The sequence below is a fragment of the Medicago sativa genome, chromosome 2 (assembly GCF_051527215.1).
Source record: "Medicago sativa cultivar Bolivia chromosome 2, Bolivia_mono, whole genome shotgun sequence".
Lineage (NCBI taxonomy): Eukaryota > Viridiplantae > Streptophyta > Magnoliopsida > Fabales > Fabaceae > Medicago > Medicago sativa.
In genome coordinates this window covers 27611618-27630469 of record NC_140750.1, presented here as the reverse complement: position 1 = coordinate 27630469, position 18852 = coordinate 27611618, and the positions used below count along the sequence as shown (strand labels likewise).

General features: G+C 35.1%; 2 protein-coding genes and 1 long non-coding RNA gene across 3 annotated transcripts; all 3 read left to right on the top strand.

The window, feature by feature from the left end:
- Positions 1–4563: 4563 nt before the first annotated feature.
- LOC146945947 (uncharacterized) lies at positions 4564–5223 on the top strand. The gene is made up of 2 exons (XM_085748124.1): positions 4564–4940; positions 5001–5223. Exons 1-2 carry the CDS (start codon positions 4564–4566, stop codon positions 5221–5223), a joined length of 600 nt encoding a protein of 199 aa, XP_085604250.1.
- Positions 5224–10081: 4858 nt separating this feature from the next.
- On the top strand, positions 10082–10465 carry LOC146945946 (uncharacterized). The gene has a single exon (XM_085748123.1). It carries the CDS (start codon positions 10082–10084, stop codon positions 10463–10465), a length of 384 nt encoding a protein of 127 aa, XP_085604249.1.
- Positions 10466–13072: 2607 nt separating this feature from the next.
- On the top strand, positions 13073–16026 carry LOC146945945 (uncharacterized). The gene is made up of 2 exons (XR_015026552.1): positions 13073–13254; positions 15481–16026. It is a non-coding gene; the product is annotated as an uncharacterized LOC146945945 (long non-coding RNA).
- The last annotated feature ends 2826 nt before the right edge of the window (positions 16027–18852 follow it).

The following is an 18852-nucleotide window of genomic DNA, read 5'->3' as shown; positions in this document are numbered from 1 at the left end:
TACTAGTCAATCTTTCCTCCCTTGCATTTCAAGACATTTGAACCATATCTGATCAATTGTATCTTTCTCTGCACTTTATTTCAATTTTATTTGCAAAATTCACATGTAAGGGCATTTTAGTCATTTCCTATGTCAAAATTTCTTTCAATCTTTTAAAAATTTGTTTAAGTTCTCTCAGGTAGTTTGAATAAGTTTCTATTTCATTCTATGTCAAAATCCATTTCAAAAATTGCATTTGAAGTCATTTTTTGAGTCAGTTTTGCCCCTAGGGGCATTTTAGTCTTTTCATGTGTTAAAACCCTGTTTAAAACCCTAAAAATTGTCTCTGAGTCTTTTAATTCGCTTGTATAAACTCTTGCTTTAATCCCTTGTTAAAAAATCATTTTAAAATTGCATTTGAGTCATTTTTAGTCGTTTTAAGTCCCTAGGGGCGTTTTGGTCATTTCACATAAAAACTCCTGTCTGCTTCGTTGTTTTTAATCGTCTCGCTTTACGTTAATTTTCAATTTACTTTTTTCAATTCAATTTTAGTTTTAATTTCCATTTTGGTCCTTGTACTTTTGTTATTTGCATTTTAATCCCTTTTTAAGTCAAAGTCAAGGTTTGTTACAAGTCAAGTGCCACATGTCTCACTCCCATTGGTCCAAGCATTTCCACATCACCTATAAATAGGTCAAAGTTGGTCAAGGTCCATAACTAATCATTTTTTTACAACTAATTACTTCAATCATTTTTCACAAAAAATCACAAAAACTCTTTCTCTCAATTTTTCCCTCCCATTCTCTCTCCACCATAACTAATTCTCACCACCACAAAAACCACCACTAACTAACTTTTCAACCACCCTAACTAACTCTTCCTCCACCACATTCATCACTTCAACCACCATAAACAACCACATTCATCACTTCAACCACCATAACCACCTTCAATCTTCATCACCAACCTTCAATCCACAACAAATCCATCATCACCATATTCCAATCAGATTCTACACACCCCAAACCAAATCAAACACTGAAAATTGAATTCACCTCGTCCAATTCCGATCACATCAAATTCACCTTCATAGGAAGAAGTCTCCGTCGAAAGATTCCGTGAGATTTTCGCCGAGCTTGATCAGAAAAAGCAAACGCGCATCGCCGCTGAGAAAGCCAAAACGGAGTTACGTACCTCCTTCAACCGATTAAAGGTACTTGCTCAAGAAGCCATACGGAAGCGCGACGGATTCGGCCGGTTGCGTGATGATGCTGCTAGGGAGAAAGAAGAGGCTACGAAGCTTCTAAAAGAATCAGCGAAGAACGAAAGAACTGCATTGTTTCGGTAAGGATTTTCCAGAAGCGGATTTAATCAAAGTCGGAACTGAATCGAATCAAACGAAGAAGAAGGAAATCGGTGGAGCTGAGTTTCAGTTTGGTGCTGATTGTTCTTCAGGTTTGTCGTTGTTTAGCTTCGTGTTCAGTGTTAATCATGTGTATGTTTTGGTTTGTATGATCAATTGTTGTGTATAAGAAAAAGAAGTTTGAAAGCGATTGAGAAGAAGAGGAAATGGCGTTCTGTGAAAATGGAGAAGAAGAGGTTCTAACCGGTTCAATTAACAAACCGCCCCATGCCCATACCCGCTCCAACTCATAGGCCCAACGTTATTTGCTTATTTTTTCCAGAATGCTACGCGCACCCCCCCTTTTCCCTGAGTTTCTTGCAATTTCTTGCTGTTTACACCCCTGCTTGATTGAAAACCTCTTGAAAAATTCTATAAAAATTCCTGTGTGTTTCTTTATTTTTTTGTGACTCTTTTATGATAGTAGTTGTGTTGGAAAATTGATAGAAAATAGTGTGGATTTTTTTCTTGCTTTAATTGTAAGATTTTATGTTAAAAACTTGTGGTTTTCTTGCCTAGTTTCAATTCCATTTCTTGATAGATGCTAGTAATTCATGATATGTGATGTTGTGAGGATTTTTGCTACTGTGAGTATGTCTTTCGTTGAATGTGTGTCTTGTGCCTAGTTGCTTGCTTTGCAAGATTCGTTTGTGAATAAATAATGTAAAATATGCTTAAATTCACTATTAAAATGCATGGTCTATCACATCCCTTTGATCCCCATTTTACAATCTGAGTTCATGTCTTCAAAATGTGTTAAAATGTGAGGATTATAAGTCATGTGAACCTTGCATTTTGTAGTAGGATTTTAGCTCTATTTTGCATCATTTTTGCTATGTTTTTTTGTGGTAATTTCTTTGCGTTTGTTATAGTAATTTTTACTTGATTTTACTTCTTGATATTGTCATGTGCTACTAACCCTTTTTTTTTTCTTGTTTCATGTATCCCATAAGCTCATCTCATTTCATATTCTAGTTTAACTTTCTTGCAATTTATATTTCATACCAAATTTAGAATGTAAACACTTAGGATTTCTTGTACTTTTACTTTTATGCAATTTAAATTTCTTGGCAAAGAGGCCATAGAATGTATCTAGGGTATGATGTAAAGGACAATGGACTCTAATGATGTACACCGACACAAGCACCGACACATGCACACACACCACTATAGCTAGAATATGCATGTTTAGATGTATGTTTAGGATTGTATGTTTAGATGAATGCCTAGGACTCATACTTAGAAAAAACCAATTTTCCAAACAAATGTGAACAACTTCACTCAAAGCTTTTCCAAATAAACCTTGGGATCCAACATCCCATTGTATTTTCTTTTCCATTTTCTTAAATCAAATTTCAATGAACTCTAATCCTACTTTGACCATATTTTGCAATTCACTAATCCAACCTCACTATTTCCTAATCTCATGCCCTTGAGGCCTCTTTCTATTCTTCAAAATCCATTTTCAAACTTAAAATCAACCAACAAAAACAAAAACATTTTTGAGAGAGAACTACGGTGGATTTGATCCCTTAAACGGGTACGTAGGCAAGGAACAAAATTCCTTCAATTCAACTAAAATAAAAATCCAAAAACATTCTTCTCCCTCCAATTCTTCACTTAGCAAATTTTAGGTGTAAATAACATTTTCAAATAGCATTTAAAAGTAAAGCGCGCGCGTAGAAATTAAAGACGGTTCCTATAGGTTACTATAGTCGTTATGGGTGCCTAACACCTTCCCGTAGCGAAAACAACTCCCGGACCTCGATTCTCAAGGGTTTTGCTTACTTTTTCCCTTCCCAAGAAAAAATAAGATATCACCGGTTAGAAAGGTTCAAACGTAATCAATGTTTGACACCCGAAAACCAAGATAAAACAAAATCAATCAATGCAAAGAAGGAGTTTATGTTCATCAATCAAAGTATACAAAGGAGCTTCTGAAGAAGTTCAAGCTTGAAGATTGTAAAGTGATGAACACTCCAATGCACCCTACGTGCACCTTAAGCAAAGAAGATGAAGGAGCTAAAGTAGATCAGAAGCTGTACAGAGGTATGATTGGTTCTTTGTTATACCTCACTGCATCTAGGCCAGATATTTTATTCAGTGTATGCTTGTGTGCAAGATTCCAATCAGATCCTAGAGAATCTCATATGACTGCTGTCAAGAGAATCTTCAGGTATTTGAAAGGAACAACTAATCTTGGACACCTTTGTAGGAAATCCTTAGATTATAAGCTAATTGGATTCTGTGATGCTGATTATGCTGGTGATAGGATTGAAAGATAGTCAACCAGTGGCAATTGTCAATTTCTGGGTGATAATCTTATATCCTGGGCTAGCAAAATACAAATAACTATTGCTATGTCTACAGCAGAAGCATAATAAATTTTAGCTGCAAGTTGTTGTACACAACTACTTTGGATGAAACATCAGTTGGAAGACTATCAGATAATTGCTAACAGTATTCCCATTTATTGTGATAATACTGCTGCTATTTGTTTGTCTAAAAATCCAATTTTGCATTCAAGAGCTAAGCATATTGAAATCAAACACCATTTTATCAGAGACTATGTTCAAAAAGGAATTTTAGATATACAATTCATTGATATTGAGAATCAATGGGCTGATATATTTACTAAGCCTTTAACTGTTGAAAGGTTTGATTTTATAAGAAAAATTTGAACATGCACTACGTGTCTGATTAAAGCTTGCTTGCTCCTGAATAGGATTTTAGGTTCTGAAGTCAGTTCAGAAGTTGTTGTCCATCAGAAGCTCTTTATTGAGGTTCTGAGGAAAATGCGCTTCTGATGATGACGTCAGCATCTGAAGTCCAGAAGCTGGATTTTATGCTTCTGAATAGTTGAGTTGGTGGAAACGCTGGAAGTTACTTTTTGTAGTAACACTGGCCCACTAACTTGGCAGTTACTCTGAAAACTTCTGACGTGGCTTATCTGTATTGGTGTATAACTTAAAAGGGCAATGATGATTTAATAGCTTTGAAAAGTACTTTCACGCGCCCCTAATTTGTCATTAATGTTATGTTTGTTTGTCTCTTTTGAATTGCAATCGTTTTACCTTTAACACTTTGTTAATTCACACACTACTCACTTCACAACAAACACATTTGCTTTCAAACCTCTTGCGAAGTAAGCGAAAAAACCCTAGAATCCTAAATCTTCTTCAATGGCAACCTCGAGATCAAGCGTTCCAGAATCAACTTCAAGTATACAACAAAGAGCACCCGGATCTGGGTCCGTTTGCAAACAGAGAACAATGTCTATTCCTCTGAAATCTTTAATCGTTCAGATAGAATCACCAGTGGACTTCGTTTCACTCAAAAATTATGAAGTAGACATGGAAATGTTGGTAGGAGCTCAGAAGCTGTCAGAGTACTTCAAGATGTTGAATGGGCTGACGTACGTGAACCTGGTTAAAGACTTCTGGGTAAGGGCTGAAGTCGACGAAGGAGAAGATGCAAAGGTAAAATTGCAAGCTGTATCAAAGAAGGGAAAGACAAAGATGGAAAAGAGTCCTACTTCATTCAGTAGCTTAGAAATAAGGTCTGAAGTGATGGGTATTCCTGTAACCATCACTGAGGAGGTTATTGCGAAAACATGCAGAGTGGATGCTGAAGGAAGGTTTCAAGAGATAGTAAAGAAGGATGATATCCTACTGAAGAGCTACTGCAACTTGCTTCTGGATGGAAATCCAAAATCCAAGACTTCAGAAATGGAAATTCACAATAGAATGTTGGTGAAATTCTGCATTGATTATTTCTTTCAAAGAGGAGGAGGTTCTGACCAACCTAGTAATCACTCAGGAGCAAGAAGATGGAGTTCCTGAAAAGAAAAAAGAGGAAAAAAATGAGCCCAAGAAGAAGAAGAAGGCTGCTGCACCTATCTTCACTCCAATGGTTGAAGTTACTTCTGATGAAGCTAAAGCAGCATCTGACTATGCTAACCAGATGCTAGAAAAACAGAAGGAAAAGCAAGCCAAAATCATTCAGGATAGGGATGACAAACTCAAAGAAGCTGGACTGGATGAGGATGAAGGCTTTCTTGCGGAGAAGATGGCTGAAGTAAGGCAGATTACAAATGTAACTGCACAGATGTCTACGAAGAAAGTTGATGCTTCAGAATCTGAAATACCAAAGCCTACTTCAGAAGCTGCTGATAACTCAGCAACGTTATCTCAGGTATCTCAAGTCTCACACACACTTTGTACCACATCTTCTATCCCACCTGAAGACACTTCACTCTTAGATCACCTAGAAAGCCATTACTTAGGTGAATTACCCAAATCTTGTCTCTACGTTAACTCGGGGAAAGCCTCTGAAATGGCTTCTGAAGCATCTGCTTCTAAAAAAGTCATTTCAGAAAGCCCCCATCAACAACAACCTGAACCAGAAAAGACTCCATCACCACAACAACAAACCATTCCAAAACAGACCGTTCCTGAACACATTGTTCCTGAACAACCAGTTCCTGAATCCACTGTTCTTGAACAAACAACAACTGAACCTGAACCTGAAACTGCTGCTCCTGAACATCATGTTCCTGAGACAACCCCTTCTTCCACAACTCCTTTACCCGTACAAATTGTCAAGGTCACCCACTACAATGGTGTGTGTGATATGGATACTGATTCTGAGGATGATCAACATGATCATACCTCTGATATGATTATTGACAATTTTGCTGATCAACCCTCAACCAGCCAACCTCTAACCACAAATGGTCAATCACCAACTACCCAAGCCATTGTACCCATAGCCCCTCCAAAACCATCCAAACAACCTTCACCACCCACCATATTCATGGACTCTCATGTATTGCAAGGTGTGTGGGAAGACATTACTTCTGAAGTTCTCAGGCTGATTGAAGGAAGAAGTGACTTGAGTCACAAGATCAGCTATCAGAAGCAATGGAGGAGGATTAAGGAGAGAGTCATCAATCTGATTTCAACTCTGCATGATTCATGTCTACAAGCTCAGGAGGAAGCCAAACAAAAGTTAGAAAACTGGATTAATGGGATTGATGAGGATATTGAAGACACAGAGGTCCTTGGAACTTGGGTGAAGAATCCACTAAGCATCAGAGGAAGAGAACCTGAAGATTTTCTTCCCAACTACATTCACCCAAAGGATCTCGACTTATCATTCCTTTCGAAGATTAATCTGAAGAATGCTGCACCTGATCTGGCTCTAGTTCAGGAAAACAAGGTGCTGAAGGAAAGGAATAGAGAGCTAGAAATAGAGCTACAAGAGTAGAAGCTGAAGATGATGAAGTTGGAAGCTGATATGAAACAAGCAAGAATCAGGGAAGAGAAGAACAAGTCAGAGATGAATCAGAAATATGCTGAAACCCAAGAGATTCTGAAGAAGATTTTAGAGAATAAAAACAAGCCAAACCTTTAGTTGCACACCTATAGCTTGATTGTTTCTTTATGCTTCTAAATATATGTTGTTTATTTCTGCTTCTGACTTAGTTTTCACTTCTGATTACTTTATGCTTCTGAACTTTATTTTGTGCTTCTGTACTTTGTGTCCTCTTGTCGCTTACGAATAATATTACTTGTTTATATCTTAAGTATACTTAGTTTATGCTCTGATAATATTGTTTGAAAATCTTGAGAAATTTCTATCTTTGTGTTTTACCTAAAAAGGGGAGTATAAAAAAGGGGAAGTATCAAATTTCAAATAAAATTAATTCAACCATTCTTCTTATCTCTAATCTAATTCTTTCAATTTTATTTAAGCTCTGATATTATTGTGCGCAAAATGAATTTAATTAACCTGGATAGAACTTAGGGGGAGCTTACAAACCTCGCCTTAAAGGCTATCAGACTAAGGGGGAGTTAGAGCTTACAAACCTCAGAACCCCACAAGTCAACTCGTTAATTAGATTAACAACAATTGATCAATTTTAAATATTATTGTTTGTCATCATCAAAAAGGGGGAGATTGTTGGAACAAAATGTGTTTAACAATGAACCTTAAAGAGTTTTGATGATAACAAGGTATTAAAAATTGTAAATTGGACTAGCTAATATTTGTTCAAGTGTACATGACCATAGTTAAATCTTTACGTCATCAATTGGTTATGAATGAGCAAATAAAGAGCAAAAGAAATCAACAAACTTGAAGCTTAGGCGTTCTTGAAGACAAAAGCGCTCCTGAAGTTAATCTGCTTCTGAAGAGAGAAAAGCGCTCCTGAAGTCAAGTGCTCCTAAAGGTTAGTGCTCCTGAAGACTAGAGGTCTTAAAGCACCACGTCATTATCAGAAGCTGCCTCATCAGAAGCCATTTCACCAGAAGCTGAAGATCAACTGGATTTGCAAAATCCAAGGATTCAAGAGTTGTTTCATGGATCAAAATTCTTCAAAGGACAGCAGAAGATTAGTGGAACTTTGCAACGGTCATTTCAAAGGTGTTTGAAGGCATGTGCTTGCAATTTGGATGAAAGTGTTGTCATTGTACTATTGTACGAACTGTACAACCACCTTCTCCACTACTCTATTTTGTGTCCACGCTACAAGACAAGAAAACAACTCCAGAATACGGCTTCGCCTGCAAAGATGTTCCTTTGGATTAGGAATGGATTTCAAATTGCTTCTTCATAGGACAATAACCAAATCAGGCAAAAGATCATTGGTGAAAGATCAAGCTTCAACAACGACTCTTTTGATGTGCTGGTAATTTCACAACGTCTCTTTCACACCTCTATATAAAGGAGTGAAGACTTTGAGAGTTGGTAATGCTGAACGAAAGACTCTCAACATTTTTACAAGTGCCAAATCGCTGCTGAAATTGTTCTGCATTGACTTAAAATTTCTGTGTCTCAAAGTCATATCTTAGAAATTCTTAAGTCTTAGAGTCTGTATCTGATTTGTATTGTGAGCACCTCTGATTGTATGTCAAGTGTTCAACCTTAAACAATTTTATGTGTAATTTTGTTTAGTTAGAAGTCTCTTGCAGTTGTGCTTGAGCAAGGAAGTCTCTTGATTGTGTTCTTGAGCATAGTAAGTCTCTTGCAGTTGTGCTTGAGCTAAGGAAGTCTCTTACTGTGTGTTTGAGCATTTGTAATCAGATATTACATTCTAGTGAAATCTCCTTGGAAGTGCAAGGGGACTGGACTACTTCCTGATTGTGGAAGGAACCAGTATAATTGCTTTGTGTCGTTCTTCTTCTCTCTCTGTTTTATTCCGCTGCATTTAGATTCTGATTATCACTTCAGAAGCTGTCTCACTTAGCTTCTGACCAGTGTGTTCAGTTTGTAGGAGAAACGAAGAATTTTCCAAAACACAATGCAACCCCTCTTCTTGTGTTTTTCTCACCTTCATATATCATGGGTGAAAATATAACTTTCGGTCCATTTTTTTACTCATAAACACTGACTAACAATTACAGTTACATGTACTTTTACTTGACTGCTACACCCAAATGTATTATGCCAGATTATTACCTTGACACAACTATCAAAACTGGCTTGTTTAATTATATATTTGTTCAATTCTACAATAACCCTTCATGTCAATATGATCAAGCAAATGCTGATGCTACATTGCTCTTTCAATCATGGGATGCTTGGACATCTTTAGCTACATATTATGTTTTTTGGGGATTACCAACATCTTTATACCATCAAATGATCTCATTTCTAATGTTCTACCTCACATTGACAAAACTTGTCATACCCGTAAGTGTGGAGGATTTATGATTTGGGATAGATTCCATGATGTTGAAAGTAATTGCAGCAACCAGGTAAAGAATTGGGTTAAAAAATCTGCTCCTCGGTTTGTGACACAAGTGTCCAAGGCAATAGTACCATCTGTCTTGACAGAGGCAATAGTACCATCCTCAAGTAAACTAATGATTAGAGGAGGAATGCTATCAACATTCATTTTTTAACACTCTCTCTAACATTCCCTCTTTTATCGGATAAAATCAATGTATGTCCCACCACTTTGTGTGGGTTCAATTTTCAAAGTGTATAAACACAATGATTTAAACCAATAACAGAGTGAGTATTAGAAAGAGTGTTCAAAATAATTTGTTTCTAGCATTACTCATGACTAGATATTTACATCATAAGAAAGGTTGAAATTTATAATTTAAACCTCAACCTCTACATATTGCAACATCTCTATCAAATGAATATACTCGCGAAAATTGATTTTCTCATAACAAAAAACGCTCACTTCCACGCTGCGTGAGTTAACTCACGCTGAGTTTACTGTTTTTGTACAAAACCCATCAGTCCATACTCCAAGCACCATTTTCTTTCCCTCTACCTCAAAAAATCCAAAAAATGCTATTTTTTGGGACAAAATCTTCATTCCAAATCATTGCAAATCGTCAGGAAGCAAGTTCCCACATTCATCAAGCATCAAATATCAGGTAATGTATCATCTAAACTCATTTGTTTTTGCTGGTTTTTGGGCTTGGTTTGTCAGTTTTGGGAAGAAGGTTGAACGTGAGTTAACTCTCGCAAGGGCTAACGTGAGTTAATTCATGCAGGTGTTAAGTCAGTGTGGCTTAAGTCACGCATGAGTAATGCCCATCATGGCTTAAGTCTCGCAAGAGTAGTGTTATGTTTTTGAAATTTTGCGCCACTTTTTTTCTTTGTTAGCTTGTTGCACAAGTTATTTATTTTTTCCTTGTTATTTTGTTATTCAATAGACATAGTGTTATGGTTGAAAATATGGCGGATGATGACGTTGAACCGAAACCGACAATAATCGAAGCTTTTGGCGATGGCAAACCAACCGTAAATGTGAAGTTGAAAATCAAAATTCTCTTTCAAGCTCACATTGCTCATATTGAAGAAAAACGTAAACCGGTACCTACCGGTGTTGGCAAGGTTCGCGGTATTGAAGTAGACACCGGCTCATTTTTTATAACATACGAAAGATGGCAAAAGCGGGATGATTTACTTGGTTGGGTTCGTCGACAAGTGGCAAGGGCTAGACTTACTATATCTATAGATAAATCTAGTTTAAAAAGGTCATTCTTGACGATGCAATGTGAAAGGAGTGGTGAATACAAACCACCTAAGACGAGCAATAAACTAATACTTGAAGTCTAGGGCTCAAGGAAATGTGAATGTCCGTTTAGGTTGTGTGGTTTCTTTGAAAAGGATACAAAAGATTGGTGGATTGCAATGCTTTGTGGAATTCACAACCATGAGTTGACGCCAAAGTTAGTTGGCCACCTTCTTGCGGGTAGACTAAAAGAGGGGGAGAAGAAAATAATTATCGACATGACAAAGAGCTTGGTGGTGCCTAGAAATATTATCGCGGATTTGAAGGAAAACACAAAGAAAGTGTGACGACCATCAAGCAAGTGTACAATGCGTGAAGTAAATGGTGCAAAGGGATAAGAGGTGACATGACGGAGATGAACTACTTGATTTCAAAGTTGGAGGAGCATAAATATGTCTATTTCACAAGAGCATAGTGAGGAAACCACTTTTGAAGACACATTCTTTTTGCTCATCTGGAGTCAGTTAATATGCTTAACCCTTTTTCGACCGTTTTGGTCATGGACTCCACTTACAAAACTGATACCTGCCGAATACCGTTATTTGAGATTGTTGGTGTCACCTCTACCAAAATGACGTATTCTATTGTTTTTTCCTTTCATTCCTCTGAACAAGAGGATACATTTACTTATGCACTTGAGATGTTGGTTGGTCTATTGACCTCAAAACTCAACATGCCTAACGTGGTTGTCACCGATAGGGACAACGCTTTGATGAATGTCGTTGCCAAAGTTCTCCCTGAAAATGACTTTATACTTTGTTATCATACTTATTTCTAATATGAATAACAATGTTAACAATTTGTGCCAACCCTAATCCGGATGGTTTTGGCTCCAAAACAATGCTGACCGTTGATTTCAATGTCAATTGAAATCAACGACTGATAAACCTTCTTTGAAATTAGTTGTTTTTGAAAGTTACAATGCATTTATTTTATTCAGTTTCCAATGACAAATACACACCGCTCAATTTCAATGCATTGAAACGATGAGAGAGCCATTGTTATTGTTTTCATCTCTACAATCCTCTGCTCTCCCTCCCCTCCCATGGCATCTCCCTTTCTCTGCTCGCCCTTGCCTCCTCCGTCGAGATCTTGGTTGATTTCTCTGTTTCTCTCTTCACACCAGGTTAAATCTCCCTCTTTACTCTTTTCTCTTATTCTCTCCAAATTCATTCAGTCTTCATGTGGATTCTCACTCCGATAACTTAAACCTTAAACATTGCTTGAGTCTTCACTGTGTTTTTCTTCCTTCCTTCCAACATCGTCCGTTCACTCAAATCATCCTCCGCATCTAAACCTCACATCGATGCTGCTGTTCAGGCGCTAAACAATCTCAATCTCGAGAAATCGCTTCACGCTCTTACAACCATTCTTGAAACCCAAGAGCCCAAGTATGTTCCAACCATTCTCTTTCTAATTTCTTAATTAATTTCTTACTCATTGATATATTATATGTATGTATGATTTAGACTTTGACTCCTGGACTTAATTTTTTGTGTTTTTTGTTAATATTAATTTAATTTTTGAAATGTAGATACATGGTTTGTTCATTCTTCCTCAACTAATGCATGTGCTGCCCAGAACATTGGATGCCTTGGGACTATAATTTTGGTATTAATATATGCGGCAGCCCCTAATATGGTCCTCAATTTTAAGGGACCACTGGTGGACCTCTTTAAATTACCCATTATAGCCGGTCACTTCCTTTTTTTGGTTTGTGTTATTGTTTTCTTGTAAATAACTCAGCTCCTTTCTACTGCACCATCCTCAACAAAATAGATTAATCTGACAACAACGATAAAACACACAAAAATCTCCAAATCCAACTTGTTGTGCTTCTTCATAACACTCTTTCCAAACTGGTAAACTCTCCTTGCTCCTTCACAAAGACTACAAAGCTATTGTTTTCATCTTAATTTTTAGATCGATCATCTTTTATTCAATTATATTAAATATTCACAATCTTGTTTTCCTTTCTTCTCACAACAACAATTTTATTCACCTCATTCTACATAGGAAATTTGTATTGAAAAATTGATTCTCAGTTGTTAAGCCTCTCAAAGTAAATGAAACAAGGAACAGACCAAAAAGGGTTAACAACATGATACTGGACATTCTACAATGATGTTTCCAGATCCATTGACAAAAGCAAATCCTAATTCAATCCAGAAAATTTGCAAAACAAATTAGTTCTTTTGAATGATTTTATATCACTAGACACATAAGTTCTTTTGTGTTGGATCACTAGACACAAGTTCTTTTGTGTTGGATCTCTAATTTCAATTTCAACACATAACTTATGTGTCTCCTTATGAATGATTTTAACTTAATTCAGACCCGTATATCACTGAACCGGATCCAAAAAATGATGGGTTGCAGCAAGTAACATGCGGCTATACCCAGGGGAAGGTGAAGAAGAGACAGAAGAAGAAAGGAATGTTGTTGCCATATACAAAGAAAGGGGATGAAAATGATTACAGATAGAGAAGAAAAAGGACATAAAAGTAATCACTCATAAACTATATTTTGTTGTGTGAAACGGTGAAACAATATTTTCTTTGAACCGGTTGTTGAAGGTTAATTAGAGGGGACCATTGATAGACCCTTAAAAATGAGGACCATATTAGGGGCTACCAATATATGCTCCTTTTTATTTTTAATATTATTAAATTATTATTATTGAGGTAGTAATTTGGCTTTTGTTACATCTTATACAGGAAAACGATGATTTCTTTGAGTTAATATCTTTGAAGGTTCTCTCGAAAAATAGATATTAGACTGCGGTTCAAGCCTAATTGTTTAGAATGCACACATAATGCTACCTGATACTATTGTAATCCAACCAACATTTTCTTGCAGTCATGCTTTCCCTACTCATTCTTATATGTGCCTATATGTCCAAGACATGACTATATTATAGGCTGCTTCAATAAATGTGTTTCATGAAATGCTTCAATATTTCATTTTGTGATAGTATTAATTTACTGATTAATACATGTTTTTATATTTGTATTTATTGTTTAATCTAATTTTATTGCTTTATTGTTCTGTATGAAGTAGTCTTTGGATTGTTTGGAAACTAAACCTTGCTTTTAATAGTATAGCATTTCTTCGATGACTATATCAATTTATTTACCATAGTTTTGAATTCTGGATACCTCTCTACCCTGCCTCCATTATCTTCTTTCACTCTAGCAAGCTTGCATGTGTTCCTTTTGTGATCTTAATTGTTATGTTATGTAAATTTTATGGACTGAATTTGATGCGACTAGAGGCTAGGGATTGCACTTCAGAATTTTATCGGGATGGTTTTGAATGTGCCTGTAGCTCTGTAATGCAATCATGGAAGGTTTTGTGGCTGAATCTTCATTTCGTTCGTGGAGGCCGTTTAGGACGAGGATTTTGAAGGTTTTGTGCAGGAAAATTGATGTTGGGATTTCGTCGAATTCGACTTCTGGTGAATTGATTGGTAGAAATAGAGAATGTCAGGTGTGGACTCGAATTGGATTGTTTGTTTAGGACATAAAATATCTATGTGTGTGTTTGGTATAGCGGTGGTGAGAATTGATTTTGATAGAATTGAGTTTGAGAGAATTGATTTTGGTTAAAAGTGAGTTGGATGTGAATTGATTTATGTTTGGATACACTTTTTAAAAGTGATTCTTATGAGTTGATGTTGTTTGGATAGTATGAATCAAAATTGATTTTAAGTGTGTAATGACCAAACTACCCTTTTAATTATATTTAAAAGTAAATATCTCATTCTCATTAGATAATTATTTCAACTTATTATAAATTGATTTTACTACTTCAAAAATTCATTTTAAAATAATATTAATATATAAAAGTTATTTTTAATAATTTTTTATCAATCGGGTGATTTCTAATAGAAACATAAGCGTAAAAAAATTGCAACTAAAAGAGATACATTATATGTTCATACAAAACAAAAATGCAGTATATGTAAAAAAATCACACCCCTATTAACAAATCCTTTAAAAAAGAAATACTCCAGTTAACATAAAAAACATTGACCCAACCCAATAGTAAAAAAACTAAAAATAATCCAATAAGTGTGCCTCTCTTGTTAAAAAAAATCACGTGGCTGGTGGCTCTCATATGTCATAGCCTCACTTCCATTTCTCCAGAGCCTTCTATGGTTGATTCCATTACTTCCATTTCAATCTCCTTCTAAATCTTTCAATATTCTTCTTTAACGGTTTCTCATCTTTCAATATTCTTTTACCACTCTAATTCCCTAGTCTCTTCCCTAAAATTTCTAATTTTTCATTCTTGTGTTGGTTGAAGCTTTCATGGAGATTGAATGATTTCCTTGTTCTTCCTCACCCATTTTCGTTTTTCACCAGATCTGGAAAAATAAGTAGAGAGTGTTCCAGAGAATAAAAAAATTGAAAATTGAAGGGAAAAGAATTGTAGCTTGAGAAGCATGGGTAAATAGGGAAAATACATTTGTCAGCAAAAAACAAATCTCAAACCACGTTTGAGTTGCCGCAGAAGCTATGAATCTGAGCTTCAGGAAAACTGAGTTTTGGGGACAGAAACCGCTTTTCACAAAATTGCTTTTCATTCAGCCAAACGCTATGGAAAAGAGCAAAACAGCGTTTATATAAAGTAACCCACGTTTTGAGCCAAAAGAAGTGGTGCCAAACACATACTATATTGATGTGTGTAGATCTATTTTGCTTTCAATTGATTTTTATCTCTTCTTTTTTTTTTTTTACATTATTTTGGTGATTTTTGCATTCGGTTGTGTTTTCTTTAGATAGCTTCTTATTCTTCTTTTATCTTTAATTTTGCTTTTGCTTGGTCTACTAGATATATTGTTTCAAATGTGGCTGCTAAATTGATTCCTGAAACTTGAAAAGCAATGTTATGTAAATTTGTTTAACTCTGTGATTTAAATCTTAAGAGAACAACACATTTCAAAAATATCTCAAATGCATTTTATTTTAAAGGTTTTAATGTTCTTTTTTAGTTTGTTTCGATTAAAATACTCAATAAGTATAACTTTCTTAGTCATTTCTTTGTTATTTTTCAGAAATTAATTGCTCAAATTTTTAGAGAAGCCTAATGAAAAGTTTAAGTAGAGCACAAGTCTCTATACCCTTCTTTGATTATTGTTTCTCCTACAGCAGCCACACAATGTGTTATATTGAGAGGTTCAAGCGACAGTTGTGCTAAAGGGGCATTCAGTGGCAATGGTATGGTAATGTATTCTCACTAAGGTACTTTGATAATACAATCAATTGTCCTATGTCTAACTGAATCTGTAAGCAGGGTCCTCTTAATAGTTTTTGATTGCAATTGACTGGTGTTGCTAAGAATTAGCATGATTTTGGGACATGTATTGATCGTTATGAGCTTTTGCAAGTTTGGAAAAGTGTAAACTGATAAAATATTTGATAGCAAATATTAGATTGTAATTTGTTTGGAGAAGAGGTATTGAAAATTTTCAAAGTTAAGATGTAGCTACTGTGATAAGGGAGGGATAAAAGAACTAAAATTAGCTAGGTATGGTGTTTCACATGAACCAAACGTAAGACGGATGCAATTGTTTTAATATAATTCTTACATTTCAGTGTGAGATTCTTTACAATACATACAATGACACATGCAACAAATAAAGAAGGAAATTTTTGGGATTTGATTTTGTTATTTTATCTACCTGACTATGTCTTACTCTTGCTTTATTCTGCTGCCTATTTTAGATACAACTATTATATGCTGGCAATGACAAAATGAAATGTGTGTGATGTAACGCCTCCTTTTTATTTAATTATTTTAATTAGTTTTAGAATATATTTATATATTTATATGATGTATATTAGGGATATATGATTTGTTGAGATTAGATGTCTTTTTATAATTTAGTTAATATATTTTGTTGAGTGATATTTTGTTATGTTATATGTTGTTATTTACTAGCATAATATATTTGTTAGTTGTTATAGATATATATTTGTTATTTGGTGTATTATTATATATTTAGTAGAGAAATATTATTTATTAGAATATGAGGATTATTAGTGTGAGTGGATTTGGGGGTTAGAATAGAAAGAAGAATAAGTTGTTGGGCCTAAATAGATTTGGAAAGAATATTTTAGTATTATAAATAGAGAAGCTTAGGTTGGAAAGAGTTTACCCAAAACCGCTTTTTGGAAAAGAGGAGAACAAGAAAGAAGAGAAGAGAAGAGAAAAGTCAAGAGAAGAGAATAATGTCTTAGAAAAGAAGAACGATGCTGCTGATTCAGGAATTAATCTAAGGTGAGGGTGATACTATCTTGCATTAATATTAAGTTGTTAAATCATTAGATTACATCTAACAAGTTGATGAGAGTTTGTGAGAATTTGAGAATTAGGGTTTTGAGAAACATTTTATGATTAGATGATGAAAACTTGTTGAATTGATGTAGAAATTGTGTACAAACCTTAGATAATCCATAGGATGATTATTGGAAGTTGTTTTGAGGTTAGCACCATGAGATTATGTGAAACTTGAAGAAAATCTGCATTCTGCCCGAATTTTGATATTAAAACTGGGATTGATCGGTGCGGAATTGGTCTTAGGTATAAACACGAAAGTTGTAGGTATGAATGTTAGCTTTCTAATGCCGTTGGTCTCACGTCAAAAGGATTTATAGAACTTGAGTTATGGTCAAATTACTGCACGTAGGTCACCGTGAATTTTTATGGACTTTCAGCACAACTTTTCTGAATTTAAAATGAAAACTGGTATTCATCAGTATAGAATTGGTCTTAGGCATAAACATGAAAGTTTTAGATAATTTTGTTAGCTTTCTAGTGGCTTTGGTTTGACGTGAAAATGATGGTTGGTCTTTGAGTTATGATGAAAATATTACAGGGAGGTCTTAGCAAAATTGTACGGTGACAGCATTCTCTGTTTCATGTTATTGCGTTTTGTTCATATGTTTCTGTTTTGAATTGATCTTTGTTGTAAACATGAAAGTTGTTGATATTTGTGATATCTTTCCAGTAGCTTTGGTTTGACATGAAAATATGTTGTGGATAATTTATTATGTTTTTACAAAGATACATAGTGAATTATTGTCGATGTTTAAATACAATGTTATATGAAGTTGTTTATGATTGATGAATATGATGTTTTAAGATGTTGTTTATTATCATTTGATATTGTTATATTATGATATGACATGAATTATTTATGTGATCCATATGTTGTCAAGATGCTAAGATGTCAAGATGTTATGACGTTAAGATGATGAGAGTTGTTAAGTCGTCGAGTCGTTATGAAGTCATCAAATTGTTAAGATGTTATGTTGTCAAGATGTTAGGATGTCATAGATGTTCATGAAGTTGTCTAAATTGTACAAAAGTTATGTCGTTGCATTATAGTTGTGTCGTTGCATAGTCAGAGATGGGGGCTCAATGCCCGACAGGTCATTTATGACCTTAGAGATGGGGGCTCAATGCCCGACAGATCCTTTATGACCTTAGAGATGGGGGCTTAATGCCCGACAGGTCCTTTATGACCTTAGAGAAGAGGGCTTAATGCCCTGGTGGTACCACATGCATAATGAAGATGTCTAAGATGATTTAAGATGATTTGAGAAGTACAAGTTGCATAGTCGAGTCGAAGTTGTTAAGATGTTGAGATGTCAAGTTGTCAAGTTGTTAAGATGTCAAGTTGATAAATTATTAATGAAGTGCTATGATGAATGAAGACGAATGATTTATGAGTGAGTGATAATTTTGTTGATATATGAAGTTGATTACGAATTGGATTATGAAGTTGTTTTTGGTAATGCTATGTTTTGATAATAATAATTATGTGAAATTACATGATGATGCTTATGATTATATTTGATATTAGGTGTTGATGCTTATAAATAATGTTTGATGAAATGTGGTGACGTTTGTGATTAATATTGATGCTATGTGATGATTGTTGGAGACTATTATTTGATGTTATATGATGATGTTAAGATTAGTAATTGATAATATATGAAGATGTTTATGATTAGTGATAGATGTTTGGCAAGTGCACCAAATACTATCGAAGTAGTAAAAATATCGATCCCACGAGGACTGTTTTTAACTTCAATAATTCAATTACGTTATAAAAGTAGAATGTATAAAATTTATTTTGTTTTGCCACTAGGCAGTAGATTTGATTTGATTTTAATTAAATCAAGAATCAGAAAATAAAGATTTGTTAAGAAAATATGGGAGAGATGAGATCAGATCCGTCGAATCCTCTAAGTTCCCCTAATTGGTCTACTGCACCTATTTGTTATGAATCCTCTTCTAATTTACGATGATTAACAAAATAGCCCTAATCAATCCCTTGAGTTAGGACCCTCTTCTTAAACTACAGCCCCTAATTCCTTAGGTGGTCTAATAATTCTTGAAGGTTTTACCGAACGTTAAC

What these genes read in the sequence shown, in the direction of transcription:
- LOC146945947 (XM_085748124.1), top strand. Translation starts at nt 4,564, where the DNA reads ATGGCAACCTCGAGATCAAGCGTTCCAGAATCAACTTCAAGTATACAA. An exon ending in TTCAGTAGCTTAGAAATAAG is followed by an intron (nt 4,941 to 5,000) that starts GTCTGAAGTGAT and finishes GAAAACATGCAG; the next exon opens with AGTGGATGCTGAAGGAAGGT.
- LOC146945946 (XM_085748123.1), top strand. Translation starts at nt 10,082, where the DNA reads ATGGCGGATGATGACGTTGAACCGAAACCGACAATAATCGAAGCTTTT.